Consider the following 26,776-nt stretch of genomic DNA (forward strand, 5'->3'; position numbering starts at 1 on the left):
TTCATTTCATAGATTTTTAGGATTCCCTTGCCTAATTAAAGTCAATTTTTTGTGTGCACAGCGTCGTCATCGATCTCCTGGATGAAGACGAGGAAGAGACAGTGGATGTTTCCATATCAGACATTAGTAACTCTCCAATCAGGTCCTTTACGCCTATTTCTGAGGTCACCGATTGCCTGGTGGACTTTACGCGCCGACGGCGGGTGAAGAAGCCGGGCCAAAAACCAAGGTGAAGGATGGGGTGGGCTCTGTTTTTTTTTTTTTTTTTTGCCTAAACAATGATGGCCAACATTTTTTAAATCAGAGGCGTTGGGTTCCAATGAATGGGATGTGGACTTTTGACCATTTTTCTTCACACCAAAAGGATGATTAGATGTCAATCCTCCTCAAAAGACACTGAAACAGTTCAACTGATGCACTTGAGTCAATTGTATTCTGCATTTAGTTACTTTTTAATAAATGACAAATATTTGTAGAATTAATTTTGTAATCTTTTACATTCTACCACATCGGATCCAATTGCTTATACTTAATCAATTATTGAGTATTGCATTGATTGAGCATTATGTTTTTCATGCATACAACTTTATTATTCATAAAAATAGGTTTAGAATAAAATAATCTTCATTATAATTGACAACTTGCATCCACACATATGACTAGAGACCATTTTATTTTATAAATGACTTAACATAGCAACATGTCCTGTTTTTTTTTCACTATTATGCTGTCAATCACAATGGAATTTTTACACAAATGATTTTTTTTTGTAATAATAATGTCTCCCCTTTGTTATTTCAATGTAACTTTTTATTTCATCAGGCCGGAGCTTTTGTATTTCCCCTTAAGCGTAAGCTTGAGGCACATTGACGCACATTGTTTCCACAATGTCACAATCGGCGTCTCTCATTGCTGCCCTCTTCGTGTGCCTGCGTGTATTATTCACGTTTTTTTTTTTAGTTTGGCATGTGCTGTCACTTTCTTCCCTTGATGGCCAAGCGAGCACACTCATTTTGGTAGAGGACATAGCAGGTGAGCGACGCGCCTTTTTTTTCTCTCCTCGACTTGAAGTTGGCAATTTTAACTCACTCGTCATTCGACATTTACGGCAGAAATTGTAAGTAGAGCTTCACATCTACCGTCATATCACTTTTCCCATCTGTATGGAGCCTTCCATAAAGACTTTCCAACTTGTTTAACCTGATTGACTGACACAGCTTGTGTGGTTAAAATTCCCCCCATAGCTACTTTGTGTTATCTTAACATCCCTATATTTATAAGAGGTTTTTTTTTTTGGTCTTTCTTTCAGGTTGTGTGACTTAGAGGAAAAAGTTTACTCGCAAAAACTGCAGTGGGCGGATACAGTACTTTTCTCAGAGTCAGGTAAGGCTTTTGTGTTATATGAGTATTAAATGATCGCCCCACCTAAAAAACAAGCAACATCGGACAGGGTCTTATTTTTACTCAGTTGCTAGTATTAATTGCTTAAAAGTTGATTTTATGTACTTGATGAGGGTTCATTCATTGGGGGTAAAAAACATGAATGATAAGAGTCAGGTTATATTTTTAGGGGGACTTTACTTCACACTTTTATGTTGCTGTCCAAAAAAGGGAGACTAGTATATTGTACTTCACTTGAATGCACCTTAAATTGCAAGCTGCTTTTATTTTGTCACACATAGTTTAAGACTGCTCTAAAACGCATACAAAGATAAGGCGGTTTTTCCTCTTTAAGCTTCTAAAAATGAGGAATAATTCAAGAGTTTTATTGGAGGCTGCAACTAAAATTAATGTCAATTTCTCTTTCTCAAAACAACAGGAAACAAGCAAAGTCAATGGATGACGACGACATCTGCACCATCCACGTTGATGGCATCCCTCCGGAAACGCTCACTAAGGTTAGTTAGCCAGATCCTTTAAATCCAACTTGAAAGCATTTCTTTAAAAAAAAAACATTGGAAACTAGCAGTGCAGTTGTTTCACACATTAGCATCCATATTTTCATCCACTTTTTAACTTGCTCAGATGTGCTGTCATTCTTAAAAATGCCAATCATCTGATAAAGACTTTTTTAGATCATTTTTTTGGTGTCATTTCTGAACCACTTGACCAAATTTTAACACTGGACTCTTCATGCCTACTTCTAAGTGTCGTGTTGGAATGAAGTCGTGTACTGACAAGTCTTGCACACGGCAACGGGATGAATCATATTCAGATACAAATACCAATATAAGGCGTGAGCCCAAACAAAAAAAGGGCACAAAGGGGCAAAATATGTCTGTCAAAAGAAACACAGGAACGCGTAATAAGGATATGGTCATGTGACACTAGGAAGTTCGCCAACAGCAGAAGGATGTCATGTAATGAGTCCCGTGTCGCAATGCGTACATGCCTTCAATGTGTGTGTGTGTGTGCCTTTGGTGGTTAACTTAACAGCTTCATACTTTAACTCATTGCCTGCCACTGTCAAAGGGAGACATTTTTTTGTTTTAAACTGGAAGGACTGGCTGTGATTGCTCAAAATTTGCAGTCAGTGAGTTATAAAAAAAGAATTTAAAAGTAGAATTCCAAAATGGTTGAATTTTTGAAGATTTAATGATGTTATATTTTATTTTTGCTTCCTTCCACAGGTGAAAAGTTACCTGAATCCATTTGTGCTCTCACTGGATGTCCTGCAGAAGATTTCTACTCGTCTGGAACGTGAGCTGAAACGAGGCCTGGGGAAGCACTCGCACCACAAAGCTGCCGTCCAGATGCTCCCCACCTTTGTCACGGCCACGCCGGATGGGACGGGTACCTCTCATTTGCATGACCGGACGTTTGGTCGCCTAATAAACAGTACTTAGATATTAAACAGATACTTAGAAGCTCAATTTTATCGCTCCTTGCAGAAAAAGGCGACTTCCTGGCTCTGGACCTGGGCGGGACAAACTTCCGAGTACTCCACGTGCGAGTCCTGGAGGAAGAGCAGAAGGTGGTGAAGATGGACGGGCAGATCTGCGCCATCCCCAAGGAGATGATGGAGGGACCCGGAGAACAGGTACCCAAAAATTGGTCCGGCCCGTTCAAAAATAGCTTTGCTGTGAATTGAATTGAGATTTTCTCTTTACAGTTGTTTGACCACATCGCCGCCTGCTTGGGGGATTTTCTCAAGTCACAGAATCTGGTGGGAAAAGTTCTCCCTTTAGGATTCACCTTTTCCTTCCCGTGCAATCAAAAGGAAATTGACAAGGTCTCACACACACACACACACACACACCAAACAACAAATCATTTTTTAGATTCTAAATAAGGAAGAATTTTTGCAAACTATCGTATTGGGAATGAATAGATTTTGCGCAACTGTTCTTTTTTTGCCAAGATCTGGCTTCCAGTGTTTATGTGCTAGAAAATTACCCCAAAAATAACAGGAAAAGAACAAAAATAAACACAAACCAAACAACAGGAAGCCACTCAAAGTCATTTACTTATCAGAAGAGTGAGTGAGCATCCCCATGCAATTTATCCCATTCCCATTTTTGATTTTTTTTTTAAATTTCATCTGAAATACCATTTACCATACCTTTCTTCTACAGAGCATCCTGATTCGCTGGACCAAAGGCTTCCAATGTTCGGGCGTGGAAGGTCAAGACGTGGTCAAGCTCTTGCGAGAGGCCATCCACAGACGAGGGGTGGGTGAGTCGTCCATGTCATTTGCCCGTAAAAAAAAATACCGACCGTTTTGTCCGTCAGGATTACGAGGTGGGCTCCGTCGCCATGGTCAACGACACGGTGGGAACCATGATGAGCTGCGGCTACCGGGACCAGAGCTGCGAGATCGGGATGATCATCGGCACGGGCACCAACGCCTGCTACATGGAAGAGATGAAGAACGTGAAGCGCGTGGAAAGCGACCTCGGACGCATGTGCATCAACACGGAATGGGGCGGCTTTGGCGACAGGGGCTCGCTCGCCGATATTCAGACGGAGTTCGATGTCCAGGTGGACAAGATGTCCGTCAACCCTGGTGTCCACATGTAGGTGAACTGGACTTTTAAAAGGAGTGGTGGTCTTTTAAATTTTTTTTTTTTTTGCTCTGCAGTTTTGAGAAGATGATCAGCGGCATGTACATGGGCGAGATTGTGCGCTTCCTGCTGGTCAAGATGACAAATGACGGCTTGCTGTTCAAGGGACGGACGACAAAGACGCTGCTGTCGCCGGGCGGGTTTCAGACCAAATATATTTCGGAAATTGAAGAGTGAGTCTTATTAGTTGTTTTAATGCAAGTATAAATATTCTGGATATTGTGCATCATTATGTGATGCAGTAATAATGTGTCTTCTCTTCTTTAAGGGAGACGCTCGGCATGCAAAAAGGAGAGACAATTCTGAGTGGCATGGGTCTGGCGTGGGACCCGGTGGATGTGCGTGTGGTGCGCATGGTCTGCGACACGGTGTCTTCGCGCTCCGCTCGCCTCTGCGCCGCCGCCCTGGCTACCGTCGCCAACCGCATGCGGCTCAGCCGCGGCCTCCAACATCTGAAAACCACGGTGGGAGTGGATGGATCTGTGTACAGGAAACACCCCAAGTAAGACGGCACTTTAAAATGTTTTTTTTTTTTGTAAAATTATTACTGTATTTTCACGACTATAAGGCGCACCGCATTATAAGACGCACCCTCAACAAATGACACATTTTAATGTTTTGCCATATATAAGGCGCACCCCATTATAAGGCGCCTTGTCTATTTTGGAGGAAATTTAAGACTTAAGTGCGCCTTATAGTCGTGAAAATACGGTACTTGGTGTTTGGGGGCTCAGAGGACAAAAAAGCAAACCGAAAATTATATTTAAAAGAAATGTTTTGCATTTAGTTGATGTGACATTTGTTCTAAAATGAGCATTTTTCCACCATATAGACATTTCTGGTTATGTAACCCACAGCATTAAGAATGAGTTGTACTAGAAAGGGTTAAAGTTGTCAGTTCCAAGTGTGACCCATTGTGGATTTCCACAGTTTCAGCGCCGAGCTCCAGGCCACGGTGCGTCGGCTGGCCCCCGAGTGCGACGTCACCTACCTGCTCTCCGAGGACGGCAGCGGCAAAGGCGCCGCCATGGTAACGGCAGTGGCGCAGCGGCTCGCCCGAGAGTCGCGCCTGCTGGACGACAGCGAAGATGGGGAAGACAGCGACGACCAAGACTAAGCAGGATTGTGTCCTCTTTTTCTATTTTTTTTAAATTTCTGTATAAGTCTTATTTAACGTCTTTTACATTGTCCTGTGAACATTTTATAGATGAATACAGAAACACTTGATGGGGTTGCACTTTTGTTGTGTTTTATCATTTCAGCAGATTTGCTTTTTATGACAAAAATGCAGGTTTGTGGTGGTGAGTGGAATTCCATGTCTCCAAATCTACTTTGCCAGGTGACATCATTTTTTTTTAATTTTCCGCATAGCATAATATTATTCATATTTTCACTCTACAATCTTAGAATAATGTACACCAAGTTAGATTGCTTGACATTTTGGGAAGGGTGAAATGTATTTTAAAGCTCCCTAGAAATGCGCATATGTTACCCCCTAGTGGTCTGTTTTGAAAATGCACACTACAGTGCAAGGCTAGTTTATCTTTTTGCACAAACAATAGTTTCTGACTACATGGAATATACGACTATATTGCTGATTATTTTAAAGGGACGGGTTATAAAGTTAGAATTTTGGTTAAAATTAGATTTTCCCTTTGGATCTAATATTAACCCTTTAAAGGGCAACTATTAATATATGTAATGCCTCATGTCCAAATTTAAACCTATTTAAAAATAGAATTATTAATGTTTTTCATCTTTAGTTTGCAAATTTCACAAACAAATGGGAACATGTATAGTCTAAAACAGCTAAAAAATGAATTTGGTATATGATGAGATCAAAATGATATGAAACTATTACATCAAAATATTGATCCTCTTTTAAATGCCTGCTCCTACAAAAGGGTTAAACAGAGATAAAAATGTCTATCCAAGTTCACCTTCATTTTAAACAAGACTATCAGAAAATGGCAGGCTGCATATTTGCAGTCACATGAACAATGGATGCTGTCATTACAGCCTCTATTCAATGCACAACCCCCCCAAAACTGCACACTTGGTGCTTCATAATGCAGCACATTAATTGAATACTAATAAGGTCAGTATATTGTTATTAAGAAGTATTTAGCTCTACGCCCAAAAGTCCCCATATTTTTAGCTGTCTTTTTCCCCCCTGCAGGCTTTCAAGCTTTATGACCACTGGAAATCATCGCCATGCGTTCAGTCACGCGCATGCGCACTTGGTAAACACACAATACAGAAACACACACGCACACAAAAAGAGAGGGAGAGCGGCAGCTCTGGGACCAACTCAACTATTTTATTTTATTATTATTATTTTCCCTTCCCGATGAATCCCGACAATGTTAACAACCCGGATCTAATTATTGCTTCCAAACTTGGACGTACGATTTATTTTGTGACATTTTTTTTTTAAATTTTTTGAAGGCGAATTTATCGAGTAGCTCGATCATCCGTAGATTAAAAATATATATATATTTTTAATTTATCTATATTAAGATTTTAACTAGCGAACTTGACCACACCTAGATTTTGCCCTATTTCCAACTGAAACAAACAATCAAAAAACATTTTTTCTTGGTTTCTTTTTTTTTTTTTTTTCCTCTGGTTTTGGTGGTAGTGGTGCGTTTGTTTTTGTGACGGCAAGTCCCGGCGGCGTAACCGGAGAGGGGGCCTCATAGAGGGAATGCAGGACTGCAATGGAGCACAATGCTATACAGGTAAATAAAATCAAATAAATTTGACTTATTTTCCCTGTAATAATTTCTCCGATGAATATCATCGGTTATCTTGTTGTTTATCACATGCATAGTATTTACCGTCGATATATTGTGCCTGGATCTGAGAGTTTTATTTCATTTTAGTTTGACCATATCGCATTGATTGTCTCCCCCCTCTCCCCCCCCGACACATAGTTGCTGTGACTCAATTTCAACTTTTATTTTAACTCCCCCTCATCTAAAACGTGGCATATATCATTAATATTGTATAATTTTTCTGATTTTTTTCTAAAATTAAACATAAACAACTGGATCTTGGATCTTCTCCCAAATGGCAGATCGCTGAAAATCCTCGTGTAATAATTTCTTGATATTTCCCGTCGTGTTTAATGATTAATTTCTTTGTGTATTCGTGTCGATATTAGTCTCCCCCCGGTTCCTCGATCAGGCAAACCGAACACCCCCGCTCACCCACCCACGTCGAAGCACATTTAATAAAAATAAAATGACATCTATCGTTTAAAAATATGAGGAAAAACAGGAAACTTTTAAAGCTACCCCCCCTCCGCCCCTTCATTTCGAACCTAGCCAACTAGCTTACTTTAGCATGGCTGCAATCTGCCTGGTGTTATAATATTAAAAATAAACTCGATCATATTTTGTATTTCATAATGTTAAAATTGGTCGATCTGGGCGAGATCGGGTTGATTTTTGGGTGTTATTACAGCGTACTGATATTACATTAAAGCCCCGACATTTTGTCTCGTCTGTATATAATTAAAACATTTTTTAAGGGGGGGGATGATAATTATTGAGGAAGCGATGGTGGTATTATTATTGTTTTGTTTTTAATCGACACAAAATCCAGACAGTAAACAATGATCCTGAAATCCATTTAATTCGAAATTAATCCTCTCACGACTATATTTTATACTATTGTCTAAAAATCATGGTTGAAAATGTGATTTTTTTTTTTTTACTGCAGTTTCCCTTCCCTGGCTCGTTAAATAACAGGATATAGCCAAGGTCAATACTCCGATCTTGTTTTTAAAGGCTTATTTTTTTTCCTAATATCATAAGGCACAATGGTATTGATATTTGTTACAAAAGTGTTAACAAAAAAAATGTCTGCGCGTGTTATTTCCCAGAAATATCACGAGTACTGACGCAAGCAGATTAAGGGTTTCCATCTCCAACTCCCTCACATTTTGCAACTGGCCTCTCAGATTATATTATGTTGCTTTTATTTTTCCTGCCTCATTTCCACCACTAGGCAGAGTTGAGCACTCTTCTCTAGACACCCCCCTTCAGGCTCATGGAGGAGGTGACAGAGGAGGAGAAAAGTCCAGATAGACTGCTTGTATTGGATAATAGTATGTTTATCATACTCTGAAGTTGCTATTCATCACTTGGACTCACTGTAATTATGTTAAAACCCTGTAGAATGTACATCCTGGTGTTCAAGCTGCTGGAAAAATGGAAGTCAAATTTTGATCTGTCTTTTTTCCGTACTCTTTTGGGTGGATGATTGATTTAAATGTAAAAATTCTCTTAGACTTTGGCGACATAGCAGTTAAATGAATTCATTTCAGTTACTTTTTTATACTGCAGAGGAGATTTTTTTAATTGAGTTTTTTAAACTAAAATAAATCTAAAAATTATCCAATTATTTAATATTCAGATATATATAATTGGGGGCTCACAGCAGAAATGAAAGCATTTTTAAACTGCACTTTAGTTTTTTTTCATTATTTAGCATTTTTAACAAAATATTATTTTTTGGTAATTCTAAAAAAAACAACAACAAAAAAACAACAATACCATATAGGTCAGCCAGCCAATATATAGAATGAATAAAATTGAAAATATAATAAAAAACAATACTAATAATCGGATAAAGGCCCTGTCGTCATCATCAAAAACAAAAGCCTACTTGTAATATACTTAAATATCTTGTAATATACTTAAATATCTTGTAATATACTTAAATATCTTGTTATGTACTTAAATATTTTGTAATATATTAAGCTCAAACTGCGTAGAAAACCGAAAACAAGAATAAAAAAATCTCTCGTAAATAGATTCAGTCAGCGCCTTCTGTTTTTGGACATTTTATTTTTTATTGTTTTTCCTCCTCTGCCGGTGTATCATTCTAATATTGCCGCAGTCTTCCCACACTTATTTTTATTCCTTGGCTTCTGTAATTTCAGCCGCGGATAGATGACCTCGCCTTTTAACGTTGGAGGCGATAGATATCGCTTCAAGACTGAAAAGATGAAGACTTTGTTGTGGTTTGGGAGTGTTTGTGCATGTCTGTGTGTAGTTTTCCCTCGGGCGGGCCCCCCCTCGTCATGTGTGGCTTCCCATTTTTAAAAAAAATATTTTTGAGGTGCTGTGACGGCAACACGTCACCACCGTGCGTGTCCTTTAAATTTTTTGGTTTAGTTTTCCCTCTAGTGACATTTTTTCTATTATGAATTGATCCTATTCCTGCTGCAGCTTGTCTGCAGAATTGTGGTGTGTGGAGGGAGGGTGGGTGGGGGGTTAGGAAGGCGGAGTTAAAGTGGCTATGCGGTGGGGGAAGGGGTGCATATGCAGTGTGCTGGGGCTTTTTTTTGGGTGGGGGGTGGCTGGGGGGGTGATTGTGGCTGAATGAAGAGTGTGATTTTGAAAATGTTTTATATTTAGGGTAGGCTGGCAGGGAATTTGGAGCCAAGCGTGACAATGACGGGCCAAACAGGAACGACTGGTTGTTATAATGTAGGCGCATTTTCTTTTCAGCAATACAGGAAATGCAGAGTAAGCGCTTTATTTGGATGAAATTTCCAGTTCCACCTTTTATAGTCGGAGAAAATGAGGAGCAGCTGCACAAGCGACCCCGCCTGCCTGCTTGCTTGCTTGCTTGCTTGCTTGCTCTCTCATTGATTATTTCATCGCAAAAATATTATTGTGGTATAGCTTGACAGGAAGGCGAGCTGGAATTACCTTAAAATCAACAGGAAGTGACCTGACTTTAATGGGGTTATTTTTTTTAACCCTTTATTAGGGCAAACATAACTTTTGACTTGGAGGGATGAGCATATGATCATTTGGCACTCCGTGCCTGCAGTGTATTTTGGTTTTATTATGTGTTCTTTTTTTAAAGTGCATTTATCATTGTATAGAAACAATATGGAAATACAGTAATCCCTCGAATATCACGGTTAATGTAGACCACTGTCCCTATAAAAGGTTAAAGGTCTTAAGCGTCAACTTCCCCTCAAAGGTTTAGTTACCAGGAAAAAAATATTTCCTCATTAAGATTTAACAACTGAGCAGTCAACGGTCATAACAATCCAGGAACTAAAGTTGGAGTAAATTGCCATTTTTTGAATCTCCGATTGAATGAAAATTTGTGGTATAAAATGGGTAAAGCAATGTGGTAGCCATTCTCACTGGTTCTTCTTCTATTTGCAGTGGTTGGGTGCTCCTTCCTGCCAGAGAGGCAGCTACGCCTTTTACAAGTCGGTCGGCAGCAAGACTGGAGCCGAAGGCCCCGTGCGGGTTTGGAGGCTGGGGGAGTTTTACTTTGTTCGCTGCGCCCCGGGGGATCCCGTTTGCATCGCTGAGGTGAGTGCGACATAAGCATAACGCCACCCATTTTGTTTCCAAGTAAAAACGGATCAACTTCTTGCTTTTACTTTTTATAGCTCAAGTGACTTTTTTGCTCAATGTTTAATATCTAAGTACTGTTTAATATCCAAGTACTGTTTAATATCCAAAAATAAAATAAGACCGGCTGTTTGGTGAATCTGATGATGATGAATAAGACTGAAAAATTTAAAATATTTTGATGATGAATTAGACTTTGAGTATTGTGAAAAATAATTATCACAAATTTTGGGTGCGCATTATTCATGTGTGCACAGTATACTCGATTAAATACGGTAGGTAATGTAGGCTACATTTTTTCAACATTTGTTCGTCATTGTTGTGGTTTAAAGAAAAAAAAAGGATGGAATTCAGGGTCAAATACTTCCTCATTTGTGGTTAGGTGACCTTACTGTGGGAAGACCAGGCACAGCGTCACCTCCTGGCCAGCGCCAGACTGTACTTCCTCCCCGAAGACACTCCAAAGGGTCGGACGAGGGAGCATGGAGAGGTAGGTGAAAGGTCCCTGGGAATGGGAGGGTCTGAAGGGAGGGGGATGTCTCATTCATTCAATACCCACATTGTGTTCTTGTACTCCCAGGGCAGGCAGGCAGGCAGGAGCTACTGTTTTTTTATTTAGATTTTTTTTTGCCATGTATTCCTCATAACAGTCCTATCTTATAGACTTTTTTGATTTTTTTTTAAGTACATGACTCAAAAGTAGTGTCTTTTTTGCCAAAAAAGAAATCTGGCTACCATTTATTAGATAGGTTCATTTATTATTTGTGTACTTTTTGCATTCCATGTGGTGGCTGAGAGCACAAATAGATGGAGAGACAAATATATTCAATACAGATGTACACTTTATTCACTTTATTTTTTTTTCCATCATGCTATAGCAGTGGTGACCAAACTGGAGTCAGCGGGTCATGTCTGGACCGCTGTACAGTTCGTAATGGTCTGTAGAAAATGATGAAAATATCATTGAAAGTTTTCTAATTAAAAACTAAACAAAACATAATGATGTACCATCCACACGTGTACATGACATTTAAAGTCATCTAGGCCACAATAACTAACGAATATTAACTACATGACGACCCACCACGTCCACTTCATGCCACCCTCTTAAATGTGATTTCATGATGCCTAAAGTGTTGCTGTATATTTGCGCAGGACGAAGTTCTGGCCGTGTCCCGAAAGATGGTCCTGCGGGTGGAGGACCTGGTGCGGTGGTCTTCTACCGAACCGTTGGGATGGATCCCCGCACCCAACGGCCTTAACAAACCTCCACAAATCAACGAAACCGCTGTAACCGACTGCAAGCCCCTAAAAGACAAGCACGAAAGTAAGAAAAGCCTCCATTTTGCTTCCAATTACATACTTAAAACACCAACCTTTTTTTCTGTCCTTCAGATGGCGTAGCCGAAAGCCAGAGCGTCAAAGTCCTCAGTTACCCGCAGTATTGCCGCTACCGTTCGCTACAGAGGCGCATCCAGGACGGGGCCCGGGACCCGACGCTGCAGGATGTCCACCTGTTGGCGTTGGGTGCCATCAGGGTGACGCCCAGCACCCGTCTGATGTACTGCAGGGACACTTTCAACCATCCCACGCTGGAAAACAACGTCAGCTTCACCTGGCAGTTCCGTGAGTGGCCCTCGCCTAACAAGCAGAGTTGCTTTAAATCAGGGGTGGCCAGTTCTGGTCCTCGAGAGCCGCAATCTGGTCCATTTTCCATACCTCCCTCCTCTACCACACCTGAATCAAATGGCGGCTCTCGAGGACCAGATTTGGCTACCCCTGCTTTTAAATAGATGTTCTGACTGGACCTCATGATGTTTTTCTGTCCGCAGGTTGCCCGTCCCTCAGTCTCCGAGGTCGACCACGCAAAAGACGAGGCCGCGACGACAGAGACGACCCGAGCACCGGCCAGTCCGAATCCTGGATTGAAAAGATGAAGGTTAACGTCTTTCCTGCAAAAACGATACGTCCGCTTTGCCCTTTTTCGACCATCTGTTGTGTCCGCCTATTAGGAAAACGTGATGGGCAGCGTGGAGGATGGCGGCGATAGCGACTGGCTGCCCCACCCCGAGGAGCAGATGTTCCTGGACGAACTCTTCGCCTTCATGGAGCGTCAAGGCTCGCCCATCCACAAAGTGCCCAACCTTGGCTTTAAAAAGAGTAAGTTTGCTTTTTTATCTGGTCTCTGTCGTCTTCATTGACCTGATATCTAATCGCCATTTTCCGTTGTCCAGTCAACCTCTTCCTCATGTACTCGGTGGTCAGACATCTTGGAGGCTACGAAAAGGTGACCGAAAGACGACCAAAGCACCGTTTTTGTCTTTCTTTGTTCAAATTGATGGTAACCGGCGCCTTTTTGTAACCCAGGTGACGTCGGACCGTATGTGGAAGGTGGTTTACAACGAGTTGGGCGGATGTCCCGGCAGCACCAGCGCGGCCACCTGCACTCGTCGACACTACGAAAGGTTCCGCTTGACCGTTTCAAGAGTACAAGATGTAAGCCATCATTTGAACCGTAAGACAAGTACGAATATGCTTTTTGTTTTGTTTCAGGCTTATGCTGCCCTATGAAGAGCACCTGATCGCTGGAGGCAGTGAACTCCAAATCCCAGATTGTGCCATCAAGTGTGCCATCAAGCCGCGAGGCATCCGGGGAAGGAAGCCGCTGCCGCGTGGCAGAAAGCCCGGACCCAAAGTCAAGGCCAAGCTAGTGGTCGCCACTTCACCGAGCACGGTAAGAACTAAAAAATGCACCTTTCTGTTTTTTGGCCAACCCATTGAAATATTTGCCTCCCATTCCAATCCATTCATTCATTAGGCCCCCATAGACCAAATAGACCACCATCATTGGCAACCCAACCAGGGTTGATGACTCATGAAATAGCAAATACATCTATTTTGATAGTCAATACACCAAACAATAATGCCTTCCATTTATTTTTATTTAAATTTCTGCAAGTATATTGTACATGAAATGATGCTTGATTTTCTTGGGTGGCCACACACAATGATGCCAGTTTGAAGTCCGTGATCTGGAAAGGGAAAAAAGAATTAATTGTAATCTTTCTACTTTTTTACAGGTCCAAATCACAGCTACCGACGGCTCCGTCGTGGCGGTGAAGCGAGGGCGAGGCCGGCCGCCCGGCAAACGCAACAAGGCCACGCTGCTGGCACAGGCCAAACTGCAGACTCAAAATCAAACCAAAGCGGACGATGATTCTCCCAAAGCTCTCCTTCTGATCCGGAACACCAATGGGCTACCGACGCCAAATGTTAACACCCAGCCGGTACGTACACGTTCCAAGATATGGCGTAAGCATGTACGTACATACAAGTATGTACGTACATACAAGTATGTACGTACATGCATGTACGTACATACATGTATGTACGTGCATGCATGTACGTACATACTTGTATATACGTACATACTTGTATGTACGTACATACAAGTATGTACGTGCATGCATGCACGTACATACAAGTATGTACGTGCATGCATGTACGTACATACATGTATGTACGTGCATGCATGTACGTACATACTTGTATGTACGTGCATGCATGTACGTACATACAAGTATGTACGTGCATGCATGTACGTACATACTTGTATGTACGTACATACTTGTATGTACGTACATACTTGTATGTACGTACATACTTGTATGTACGTACATACTTGTATGTACGTACATACTTGTATGTACGTGCATGCATGCACGTACATACAAGTATGTACATACTTGTATGTACGTGCATGCATGTACGTACGTACATACTTGTATGTACGTGCATGCATGTACATACGTACATACTTGTATGTACGTGCATGCATGTACGTACATACTTGTATGTACGTGCATGCATGTACGTACATACTTGTATGTACGTGCATGCATGTACGTACATACTTGTATGTACGTACATACTTGTATGTACGTACATACTTGTATGTACGTACATACTTGTATGTACGTACATACTTGTATGTACGTACATACTTGTATGTACGTACATACTTGTATGTACGTACATACTTGTATGTACGTACATACTTGTTTGTACGTACATACTTGTATGTACGTACATACTTGTATGTACGTACATACTTGTATGTACGTACATACTTGAATATACGTGCATGCATGTACGTACATACTTGTATGTACGTGCATGCATGATAGTACATACTTGTATGTACTATCATGCATGCACGTACATGCATGCACGTACATACTTGTATGTACATGCATGTACGTACATACTTGTATGTATGTACATGCATGTACATACATGTACATGCATGTACGTACGTACATGCACACACATACGTACACATACACACATACGTACATGACAAATTCTGTCTCTATTGTGCAGGTGGCGCAGCCAGTTCCCTCTCCCACCTTGCCGCCCATCCAGCCAAGCGTTCTCCCAGTCAACCTGCCTCTCACCCCGGACCTCTCCCCTTTGTCCTCCCCCTTCCTTTCCTTCCCCTCCAAGCCAGAACTGAAGGATCGGGTGGGAGAGCCAGTGACTCTGGCTCCCGCCACGGTCCTCTCAGTGCTGCCTCGCCACTTTGTGGGAGGCTCACTGGCTGGGTACAGTCCCATCAAAGGTCTGTGTCCCTTGGACGCGCTGAGGAACCGCGTGAGCTTCCAGAGGATCCCGGAGAGCCCCCCACCCCTCGAGCCCGTTCGGCCGCACACCACCATCTACGCCATCCAGCCTAAACGCCAAAGCCCAGCGAGCCCCGTCTCGAGCGGAGAGCGGCCGTCTCCCCCAGCTCACTCCATCCAACCCAACGAGGACAGCCAGAAGACGGCCGCTCGGGACTCCGCCACCCCCTACCACCCTCCACTTCCCCCTCTCCGTGTGTTACCTTTAGACTTGGATTGTAGCGTACAGGTCCGACAACTGATGAGGAGTCGCCTGGGCTCCAGTCAGTTCCAAACTTTCACCCGTCGGCTGTCGGAGGCGCTCGCCCAGGACCTGAGCGCCAAGCCGCCTCGCTCGGCGCTCGCCCAGGACTTGAGCGCCAAGTCGCCACGCTCGCCCGTCACGCCGCCGCCCGAGCAGGCCCTGCCTCTCAACCTCAGCAAGCGCTTTACCCTCAAGAGACCCGGCACAAATACCACTGCACCATCTTTGGCAATCGCCAATGTAACCGCCGACCGGACGTCTCCCAAAAGAAGCAAAATGGCTCACTCTGAGGAGGTAAAGGACTTAAGCCCACTTCTAGGCGGCGGCGGGACTATGGCGCTCGGCGTCTCTGGCGAGGGCCAGGAACCAGGACCTAAGAATCAAGAGGAACCGGCTGACCTGAGCTCCCCAAGTAGAATCCGGGCTTTCCTCCTTGGCCTCCCGCCTTTCCAGGTGAAACTGGACGAGGATTCCAACGGCACCAGGTCAGGCTCCCAGCCGGAAATCCCACGAACGTCCACGGTCAAGAAGGATCCCGCAGAGACTAGCGAGCGGCAGCCTGAGTCTCCAACGCAACAGGTAACAAACGTGGAGATGCTGAGTCAGGGCCTGGAGAAGGAAGTTAGCGGTCAAATGGCGGACATGAACAAACCCTTGTGCGATGTGCAAACCTCCAAGACTCACCTGAACCCCGTTGTACCCCAGACTGGTGCTCTGGTCCTGGCCCAGCAGAGCTGAAAAGAATAACTGAACTCATGAACATTATTTTTGCTGAAAACTTTACAGACAATCACCAAACATTTCTTTCTTTTCAACTAAAAACGTGAATGGAGAAAGAGAGACTTTTCAACTACACTGCCGCCATCCGTTATATATATAATATTGGCATAGACGCATCTGTAAATCTAATCCAATTCTATGACGTATTGGACGAACTGTTGAAAGCATCTCTACTGCAGTCCGCTTGCTAAAAATTAAAAAAGAAAGTATTCTATTCCTGTTGAGTTATTTTCTGATCTACAAATAATAATCTCTTGGCATTGTATAAATACACACATATAGCTCAATGTATGAGCCGCTCCTGTAGTTGTGCTCGTCGAATTAGCTAAGTGTTCTATAAATGTGTATTTTTTAAGTGGCTTTTTCTGACACAAACGTGCCTTAGGGGCGTGTCTAGCGGCCATCGCCGGCTTCGCTTCGCTTTAAAGAGATACCTTGACGTCGGAAATGATGCTACAAAAAAATTGGCTACAACGTAGTAGAACTTACACATTTTCTTCAACTTGTAGGCCACCTAAGGGAAAAAACATAAGTATGACAATATCGAGGTGTCTCTTTAAATTCTGCCTTTTTACTTCGGAAATCATCAGTTGACTTTCTGGTTCAAATTTGCACACCTACATAATAATATGCCTGTTTATGTATTTTTTTTTTCCTGGAGTATTTAAAGCAGCAACTACTACTGTATATTTGTCACATTTAAGATGGTGCTGTTTATTTTCTTTAATGTATCGGTTGCCATTTTGTTCGTTGCCGCGCTAAAGCAAATAGTTTTCAACATTAAAACCTCCAAAAACACTACAAACTAAAAACTTTAACTGTTAACGCATTTTGCAGTAGTTTTTTTGCGGAATACTGTTCATTTTAGGGATAGCGTTATTTTTTTCACCTTGTTTAATCGTCGCAATCATTTTTAATGTTTTGATTGCACTGTTTCAGATCATTTGACACACTTTGAATAAACATGTATATTTAACAAGCAAAAATTGGTCAGAAAGTTTTAATATTGTGACAAAAAAACTTTGTACTGTATAAGTAAAAGTATGTTTAAGAGAGTTATTAAACACTATTGCAAAAATATACTTCAAGTCAGAATTTAGAAATACGTATTCTTTTCATTTGTTTTTGTCCTTCACATTTGTGCAACTAATTCTTGTACTATAAAGAGTTGTCTTGTAATATTACAAATGTATTCTTGCAAAAGTTGGATTTCTTTGAACAATGTTTTTATTCACTATAAAGTTCCTTTTTTTTGTTTTTTTTGTTATTTCAATATTACACATGTATTCCTAGACCATTTTTAGCTCAAAGAGTGAATCCGCCAGAGGGCGTTGCAGCATCATTTAACTGAAGGTGAATGACTCCTGCTCCATCCCATCAGTTGCAAAGACAGACTTTTATCATTTCAAAGGTTGATGTTGTAAGAACGTTTGCAGTTTTTCTTTTGTGTGCTGCGGAGGCGTCAGTAGGTTTTAAAGAAAGAAAAGGATGTCGGGGTGGCAAAGCAACCATGTTAGTTAATGTATTAGACATGAAGCTATGGCGGAAAAAAAGTCAAATAAAAGCCTTGCAATACATGGTTTTTTTTAACGACCATGTATACTAAGGCTATTTTTTTCTTAAAAAAACGCCTATATATAATAAGGCCTAAAACGACATAGTATAGTAAGGCATAGTATAGAAAGGCTTTTTACGCTAAAAAAAGACGTAATATAGTAAGGCATTTTTTCGCAAAAAACGACATAGTATAGTAAGGCGTTTTTTTTTTTTTGAGAAAAAAAAAGCCTATGTAAAATAAGGCCTAAAACGACATAGTATAGTAAGGCATAGTATAGAAAGGCTTTTTAAGCTAAAAAAAGACGTAATATAGTAAGGCATTTTTTCGCAAAAAACGACATAGTATAGTAAGGCGTTTTTTTTTTGAGAAAAAAAAGCCTATGTAAAATAAGGCCTAAAACGACATAGTATACTAAGGCATAGTATAGAAAGGCTTTTTACGCTAAAAAAACGACATAATATAGTAAGGCATTTTTTTCGCAAAAAACGACATAGTATAGTAAGGCGTTTTTTTTTGAGAAAAAAAAGCCTATGTAAAATAAGGCCTAAAACGACATAGTATACTAAGGCATAGTACAGAAAGGCTTTTTACGCTAAAAAACGACATAATATAGTAAGGCATTTTTTTTGCAAAAAAACGACATAGTATAGTAAGGCGGTTTTTTTTTTGAAAAAATAGCCTATGTAAAATAAGGCCTAAAACGACATAGTATAGTAAGGCATAGTATAGGAAGGCTTTTTACGCTAAAAAATGCCATAATATAGTAAGGCATTTTTTCGCAAAAAAACGACATAGTATAGTAAGGCGTTTTTTTTTTGAGAAAAAAAAGCCTATGTAAAATAAGGCCTAAAACGACATAGTATAGTAAGGCATAGTGTAGAAAGGCTTTTTACGCTAAAAAACGACATAATATAGTAAGGCATTTTTTCGCAAAAAACGACATAGTATAGTAAGGCGTTTTTTTTTTTTTGAGAAAAAAAAGCCCATGTAAAATAAGGCCTAAAACGACATAATATACTAAGGCATAGTATAGAAAGGCTTTTTACGCTAAAAAAACGACATAATATAGTAAGGCATTTTTTCGCAAAAAACGACATAGTATAGTAAGGCGTTTTTTTTTTGAGAAAAAAAAAGTCCATGTAAAATAAGGCATAAAACGACATAGTATACTAAGGGATAGTATAGAAAGGCTTTTTACGCTAAAAAACGACATAATATAGTAAGGCATTTTTTCGCAAAAAACGACATAGTATAGTAAGGCGTTTTTTTTTTTGAGAAAAAAAAGCCTATGTAAATTAAGGCCTAAAACGACATAGTATAGTAAGGCATAGTATAGAAAGGCTTTTTAAGCTAAAAAAAAGACGTAATATAGTAAGGCATTTTTTCGCAAAAAACGACATAGTATAGTAAGGCGTTTTTTTTTTGAGAAAAAAAAGCCTATGTAAAATAAGGCCTAAAACGACATAGTATACTAAGGCATAGTATAGAAAGGCTTTTTACGCTAAAAAACGACATAATATAGTAAGGCATTTTTTTCGCAAAAAACGACATAGTATAGTAAGGCGTTTTTTTTTTAGAAAAAAAAGCCTATGTAAAATAAGGCCTAAAACGACATAGTATACTAAGGCATAGTATAGAAAGGCTTTTTACGCTAAAAAACGACATAATATAGTAAGGCATTTTTTTTGCAAAAAACGACATAGTATAGTAAGGCATTTTTTTTTGAGAAAAAAAAAGTCCATGTAAAATAAGGCCTAAAACGACATAGTATACTAAGGGATAGTATAGAAAGGCTTTTTACGCTAAAAAAAGACGTAATATAGTAAGGCATTTTTTCTCAAAAAACGACATAGTATAGTAAGGCGTTTTTTTTTTTGAGAAAAAAAAGCCTATGTAAAATAAGGCCTAAAACGACATAGTATACTAAGGCATAGTACAGAAAGGCTTTTTACGCTAAAAAACGACATAATATAGTAAGGCATTTTTTTTGCAAAAAAACGACATAGTATAGTAAGGCGGTTTTTTTTTAGAAAAAATAGCCTATGTAAAATAAGGCCTAAAACGACATAGTATAGTAAGGCATAGTATAGGAAGGCTTTTTACGCTAAAAAATGCCATAATATAGTAAGGCATTTTTTCGCAAAAAAACGACATAGTATAGTAAGGCGTTTTTTTTTTGAGAAAAAAAAGCCTATGTAAAATAAGGCCTAAAACGACATAGTATAGTAAGGCATAGTGTAGAAAGGCTTTTTACGCTAAAAAACGACATAATATAGTAAGGCATTTTTTCGCAAAAAACGACATAGTATAGTAAGGCGTTTTTTTTTTTTTGAGAAAAAAAAGCCCATGTAAAATAAGGCCTAAAACGACATAATATACTAAGGCATAGTATAGAAAGGCTTTTTACGCTAAAAAAACGACATAATATAGTAAGGCATTTTTTCGCAAAAAACGACATAGTATAGTAAGGCGTTTTTTTTTTGAGAAAAAAAAAGTCCATGTAAAATAAGGCATAAAACGACATAGTATACTAAGGGATAGTATAGAAAGGCTTTTTACGCTAAAAAACGACATAATATAGTAAGGCATTTTTTCGCAAAAAACGACATAGTATAGTAAGGCGTTTTTTTTTTGAGAAAAAAAAGTCCATGTAAAATAAGGCCTAAAACGACATAGTATACTAAGGCATAGTATAGAAAGGCTTTTTACGCTAAAAAACGACATAATATAGTAAGGCATTTTTTTCGCAAAAAACGACATAGTATAGTAAGGCGTTTTTTTTGAGAAAAAAAAAGCCTATGTAAATTAAGGCCTAAAGCGACATAGTATAGTAAGGCATAGTATAGAAAGGCTTTTTACGCTAAAAAAAGACGTAATATAGTAAGGCATTTTTTCGCAAAAAACGACATAGTATAGTAAGGCGTTTTTTTTTTTGAGAAAAAAAAGCCTATGTAAAATAAGGCCTAAAACGACATAGTATAGTAAGGCATAGTGTAGAAAGGCTTTTTACGCTAAAAAACGACATAATATAGTAAGGCATTTTTTCGCAAAAAACGACATAGTATAGTAAGGCGTTTTTTTTTTTTTGAGAAAAAAAAGCCCATGTAAAATAAGGCCTAAAACGACATAATATACTAAGGCATAGTATAGAACGGCTTTTTACGCTAAAAAAATGACATAATATAGTAAGGCATTTTTTCGCAAAAAACGACATAGTATAGTAAGGCGTTTTTTTTTTGAGAAAAAAAAGTCCATGTAAAATAAGGCCTAAAACGACATAGTATACTAAGGCATAGTATAGAAAGGCTTTTTACGCTAAAAAACGACATAATATAGTAAGGCATTTTTTCGCAAAAAACGACATAGTATAGTAAGGCGTTTTTTTTTTGAGAAAAAAAAGTCCATGTAAAATAAGGCCTAAAACGACATAGTATACTAAGGCATAGTATAGAAAGGCTTTTTACGCTAAAAAACGACATAATATAGTAAGGCATTTTTTTCGCAAAAAACGACATAGTATAATAAGGCGTTTTTTTTTTGAGAAAAAAAAGCCTATGTAAAATAAGGCCTAAAACGACATAGTATACTAAGGCATAGTATAGAAAGGCTTTTTACGCTAAAAAACGACATAATATAGTAAGGCATTTTTTTTGCAAAAAACGACATAGTATAGTAAGGCATTTTTTTTGAGAAAAAAAAAGTCCATGTAAAATAAGGCCTAAAACGACATAGTATACTAAGGGATAGTATAGAAAGGCTTTTTACGCTAAAAAAAGACGTAATATAGTAAGGCATTTTTCGCAAAAAACGACATAGTATAGTAAGGCGTTTTTTTTTGAGAAAAAAAGCCTATGTAAAATAAGGCCTAAAACGACATAGTATAGTAAGGCATAGTGTAGAAAGGCTTTTTACGCTAAAAAACGACATAATATAGTAAGGCATTTTTTCGCAAAAAACGACATAGTATAGTAAGGCGTTTTTTTTTTGAGAAAAAAAAGCCCATGTAAAATAAGGCCTAAAACGACATAATATACTAAGGCATAGTATAGAAAGGCTTTTTACGCTAAAAAACGACATAATATAGTAAGGCATTTTTTCGCAAAAAACGACATAGTATAGTAAGGCATTTTTTTTTTTGAGAAAAAAAAGCCTATGTAAATTAAGGCCTAAAACGACATTGTATAGTAAGGCATAGTATAGAAAGGCTTTTTACGCTAAAAAAAGACGTAATATAGTAAGGCATTTTTTCGCAAAAAACGACATAGTATAGTAAGGCGTTTTTTTTTGAGAAAAAAAAGCCTACGTAAAATAAGGCCTAAAACGACATAGTATACTAAGGCATAGTATAGAAAGGCTTTTTACGCTAAAAAAACGACATAATATAGTAAGGCATTTTTTCGCAAAAAACGACATAGTATAGTAAGGCGTTTTTTTTTGAGAAAAAAAAAGTCCATGTAAAATAAGGCCTAAAACGACATAGTATACTAAGGGATAGTATAGAAAGGCTTTTTACGCTAAAAAACGACATAATATAGTAAGGCATTTTTTTTCGCAAAAAAACGACATAGTATAGTAAGGCGTTTTTTTTTTTTGAGAAAAAAAAGCCTATGTAAAATAAGGCCTAAAACGACATAGTATACTAAGGCATAGTATAGAAAGGCTTTTTACGCTAAAAAACGACATAATATAGTAAGGCATTTTTTTTGCAAAAAACGACATAGTATAGTAAGGCGTTTTTTTTTTTTAGAAAAAAAAGCCTATGTAAAATAAGGCCTAAAACGACATAATATACTAAGGCATAGTATAGAAAGGCTTTTTACGCTAAAAAACGACATAATATAGGAAGGCATTTTTTCGCAAAAAACGACATAGTATAGTAAGGCGTTTTTTTTTTGAGAAAAAAAAGTCCATGTAAAATAAGGCCTAAAACGACATAGTATACTAAGGCATAGTATAGAAAGGCTTTTTACGCTAAAAAACGACATAATATAGTAAGGCATTTTTTCGCAAAAAACGACATAGTATAGTAAGGCGTTTTTTTTGAGAAAAAAAAAGCCTATGTAAATTAAGGCCTAAAGCGACATAGTATAGTAAGGCATAGTATAGAAAGGCTTTTTACGCTAAAAAAAGACGTAATATAGTAAGGCATTTTTTCGCAAAAAACGACATAGTATAGTAAGGCGTTTTTTTTTTGAGAAAAAAAGCCTATGTAAAATAAGGCCTAAAACGACATAGTATAGTAAGGCATAGTATAGAAAGGCTTTTTACGCTAAAAAACGACATAATATAGTAAGGCATTTTTTTCGCAAAAAACGACATAGTATAGTAAGGCGTTTTTTTTTTTGAGAAAAAAAAGCCCATGTAAAATAAGGCCTAAAACGACATAATATACTAAGGCATAGTATAGAAAGGCTTTTTACGCTAAAAAAACGACATAATATAGTAAGGCATTTTTTCGCAAAAAACGACAGTATAGTAAGGCGTTTTTTTTTTGAGAAAAAAAAAGTCCATGTAAAATAAGGCATAAAACGACATAGTATACTAAGGGATAGTATAGAAAGGCTTTTTACGCTAAAAAACGACATAGTATAGTAAGGCGTTTTTTTTTTGAGAAAAAAAAGCCTATGTAAAATAAGGCCTAAAACGACATAATATACTAAGGCATAGTATAGAAAGGCTTTTTACGCTAAAAAAACGACATAATATAGTAAGGCATTTTTTCGCAAAAAACGACATAGTATAGTAAGGCGTTTTTTTTTTGAGAAAAAAAAGTCCATGTAAAATAAGGCCTAAAACGACATAGTATACTAAGGCATAGTATAGAAAGGCTTTTTACGCTAAAAAACGACATAATATAGTAAGGCATTTTTTTCGCAAAAAACGACATAGCATAGTAAGGCATTTTTTTTTGAGAAAAAAAAAGTCCATGTAAAATAAGGCCTAAAACGACATAGTATACTAAGGGATAGTATAGAAAGGCTTTTTACGCTAAAAAAAGACGTAATATAGTAAGGCATTTTTTCTCAAAAAACGACATAGTATAGTAAGGCGTTTTTTTTTTGAGAAAAAAAAGCCTATGTAAAATAAGGCCTAAAACGACATAGTATAGTAAGGCATAGTATAGAAAGGCTTTTTACGCTAAAAAACGACATAATATAGTAAGGCATTTTTTTCGCAAAAAACGACATAGTATAGTAAGGCGTTTTTTTTTTGAGAAAAAAAAGCCTATGTAAATTAAGGCCTAAAACGACATAGTATAGTAAGGCATAGTATAGAAAGGCTTTTTACGCTAAAAAAAGACGTAATATAGTAAGGCATTTTTTCGCAAAAAACGACATAGTATAGTAAGGCGTTTTTTTTTTTGAGAAAAATAAGCCTATGTAAAATAAGGCCTAAAACGACATAGTATAGTAAGGCATAGTATAGAAAGGCTTTTTACGCTAAAAAACGACATAATATAGTAAGGCATTTTTTTCGCAAAAAACGACATAGTATGGTAAGGCGGTTTTTTTTTGAGGAAAAAAAGCCCATGTAAAATAAGGCCTATAACGACATAATATACTAAGGCATAGTATAGAAAGGCTTTTTACGCTAAAAAAAACGACATAATATGGTAAGGCATTTTTTCGCAAAAAACGACATAGTACAGTAAGGCGTTTTTTTTTAAAGAAAAAAAAGCCTATGTATAATAAGGCCTAAAACGACATAGTATAGTAAGGCATAGTATAGAAAGGCTTTTTACGCTAAAAAAACGACATAATATAGTAAGGCTTTTTTTTCGCAAAAAACGACATAGTATAGTAAGCCGTTTTTTTTTGAGAAAAAAAAGCCCATGTAAAATAAGGCCTAAAACGACATAATATACTAAGGCATAGTATAGAAAGGCTTTTTACGCTAAAAAAAACGACATAATATAGTAAGGCATTTTTTCGCAAAAAACGACATAGTATAGTAAGGCGTTTTTTTTTTGAGAAAAAAAAAGTCCATGTAAAATAAGGCCTAAAACGACATAGTATACTAAGGGATAGTATAGAAAGGCTTTTTACGCTAAAAAACGACATAATATAGTAAGGCATTTTTTTCGCAAAAAACGACATAGTATAGTAAGGCGGTTTTTTTTTTGAGAAAAAAAGCCTATGTAAAATAAGGCCTAAAACGACATAGTATACTAAGGCATAGTAGAGAAAGGCTTTTTACGCTAAAAAACGACATAATATAGTAAGGCATTTTTTCGCAAAAAACGACATAGTATAGAGTAAGGCGTTTTTTTTTTTTAGAAAAAAAACCTATGTAAAATAACGCCTAAAACGACATAGTATAGTAAGGCATAGTATAGAAAGGCTTTTTACGCTAAAAAAAACGACATAATATAGTAAGGCATTTTTTTCGCAAAAAACAACATAGTATAGTAAGGTGTTTTTTTTTTGGAGAAAAAAAAGCCTTTGTAAAATAAGGCCTAAAACGACATAGTATAGTAAGGCATAGTATAGAAAGGCTTTTTACGCTAAAAAACGACATAATATAGTAAGGCATTTTTTTCGCAAAAAAATGACATAGTATAGTAAGGCGTTTTTTTTTTTTTGGAGAAAAAAAAGCCTCTGTAAAATAAGGCCTAAAACGACATAGTGAAGTATATACTATAGTAAGGCATTTTTGCTACTGCCACAATGAAATTTCCAGAATACGGGATGAATAAAGTTATCCAATGCATTCTTTCATCAGCTTTTGTTGTCTGGCTATTTTTCATGTAATCAATATTGATATAAACAAAATAGTTATTTGTCACTGTCTTTTTTGGCTTTTGATTGTAAAATGGCTGATTTGTTAGAGGCTAATCCTTGTGAACAATCATCTTGTCAACAAACAAAAAAAGTATGATTTCCACAGCTGTCTCCATCCCATTCAAACCCACGGCCCACTCAGAAGGAGTGATAAGGCATGATTGATCTCAACAAGCAAAGCAAATGCAATTTTTGGAGTAATTGAGTGAGGATGCTTACAGTTTTTTGACATAAAACTCTGTAGGACGACGTTTCATGTTCATTTTGGGTTCACGTTCTGTTGATTTTGAGGCGATTTGACGACTATTTACTCAAAACACCGATAACAGAAAGGTTTTCGTTTAACAAAAGTAGCTTTGATAGACTTTCTATATCACTTCTGAAGAGTATAATTAGCAAACCTTCATTTTTAATGTTTATTCTCAATTGTGGTGAATATAATAAAACTTGGAGGGGGGGTTCATGAAGTGAGTGCTAATCAGAAAACGCAGTGCAGCATCACGAGCTGGCTTCTGTGCCGCTGCATACAAAGATGGCACTCTCATTCTCTATAATTCATAAGACATTGGCTTTAACTTTTCTTTGTGCTTATATATTTTTCTATGAATTTTACAGTGCGGCGACAGAAGTATGTGGACCAATGCTTTACGTTTACTAAGCCAGAGATTCATCGTCATTCCGGCGATGGAATTCAAGACGGCGCAAAAAAATAAAAATAACCTGTTACACCTACAATAAAGGAACAATTGAACCCTATCCAAAGTTAACTAAGTTGCAATGGAATAACATACCGTATGGTATTTGCCTTATAGTCGTGAAAATACGGTAAATTAAAGAATTTTGCATTGAAATTAACTTAAGGTACAGGAGTATCGTTACCTCATTGGCTGACATTGATGGTGGTCCATGTCCAATCCATTTTGAGCGACCAGTTCAAATTCCCATATAGCGTTTTCTGAAAAACACAGAAAAAAACTTGCATTAATTCACTGAAAAAGCTCAAATCGACCATTTTACTGTTCTTATAAAATTGGGTTCAGGGCGGCTATGTTGGTAGGGTCAAAATTCCCATCAGAGTCAATGCATTGATATAAAAATTGAGCTATTAATAGCTAATTTTTACCACTTTTTAAAGTACTAACATCAGTCAAATGTAACTGTTTCCAGACTAAGACGTGGCAATACAAAAATTTAACAAATTTCTGTTGATGTAATAAGAAAAGCGAAGTTTTAGATTCAATTTAATCCTCCTGAACACAATTTAACAGCCAAAGA

The 26,776-nt window shown here is 38.0% G+C and overlaps 2 protein-coding genes and 1 long non-coding RNA gene across 3 annotated transcripts; 2 read left to right on the forward strand and 1 right to left on the reverse strand.

The window, feature by feature from the left end:
- The first annotated feature begins 761 nt into the window (after positions 1–761).
- Positions 762–5,301, forward strand: LOC144212995 (hexokinase-2-like). Its single transcript, XM_077741230.1, has 11 exons — positions 762–1,117; positions 1,310–1,383; positions 1,820–1,898; positions 2,631–2,793; positions 2,892–3,040; positions 3,113–3,232; positions 3,576–3,671; positions 3,733–4,016; positions 4,082–4,237; positions 4,333–4,566; positions 4,995–5,301. Exons 3-11 carry the CDS (start codon positions 1,836–1,838, stop codon positions 5,179–5,181), a joined length of 1,452 nt encoding a protein of 483 aa, XP_077597356.1. The 5' UTR covers positions 762–1,117; positions 1,310–1,383; positions 1,820–1,835; the 3' UTR covers positions 5,182–5,301.
- A 1,038-nt stretch (positions 5,302–6,339) lies between these two features.
- On the forward strand, positions 6,340–17,737 carry LOC144212988 (uncharacterized). The gene is made up of 12 exons (XM_077741219.1): positions 6,340–6,805; positions 10,262–10,414; positions 10,839–10,946; positions 11,612–11,783; positions 11,852–12,082; positions 12,289–12,395; positions 12,469–12,616; positions 12,691–12,743; positions 12,824–12,921; positions 13,010–13,190; positions 13,537–13,743; positions 14,840–17,737. Exons 1-12 carry the CDS (start codon positions 6,785–6,787, stop codon positions 16,118–16,120), a joined length of 2,760 nt encoding a protein of 919 aa, XP_077597345.1. The 5' UTR covers positions 6,340–6,784; the 3' UTR covers positions 16,121–17,737.
- On the reverse strand, positions 13,381–26,458 carry LOC144212990 (uncharacterized). Its single transcript, XR_013329855.1, has 4 exons — positions 26,381–26,458; positions 16,067–16,116; positions 15,342–15,991; positions 13,381–13,488 (listed from the first exon to the last, which is right to left on the reverse strand). It is a non-coding gene; the product is annotated as an uncharacterized LOC144212990 (long non-coding RNA).
- Positions 26,459–26,776: the final 318 nt, after the last annotated feature.

The sequence above is a fragment of the Stigmatopora nigra genome, chromosome 19 (assembly GCF_051989575.1).
Source record: "Stigmatopora nigra isolate UIUO_SnigA chromosome 19, RoL_Snig_1.1, whole genome shotgun sequence".
NCBI lineage: Eukaryota > Metazoa > Chordata > Actinopteri > Syngnathiformes > Syngnathidae > Stigmatopora > Stigmatopora nigra.

What these genes read in the sequence shown, in the direction of transcription:
- LOC144212995 (XM_077741230.1), top strand. Translation starts at nt 1,836, where the DNA reads ATGGATGACGACGACATCTGCACCATCCACGTTGATGGCATCCCTCCG. An exon ending in CTCCGGAAACGCTCACTAAG is followed by an intron (nt 1,899 to 2,630) that starts GTTAGTTAGCCA and finishes TTCCTTCCACAG; the next exon opens with GTGAAAAGTTACCTGAATCC. An exon ending in TATATTTCGGAAATTGAAGA is followed by an intron (nt 4,238 to 4,332) that starts GTGAGTCTTATT and finishes CTCTTCTTTAAG; the next exon opens with GGAGACGCTCGGCATGCAAA.
- LOC144212988 (XM_077741219.1), top strand. Translation starts at nt 6,785, where the DNA reads ATGGAGCACAATGCTATACAG. An exon ending in TGGAGCACAATGCTATACAG is followed by an intron (nt 6,806 to 10,261) that starts GTAAATAAAATC and finishes TTCTATTTGCAG; the next exon opens with TGGTTGGGTGCTCCTTCCTG. An exon ending in CCTAAAAGACAAGCACGAAA is followed by an intron (nt 11,784 to 11,851) that starts GTAAGAAAAGCC and finishes TCTGTCCTTCAG; the next exon opens with ATGGCGTAGCCGAAAGCCAG.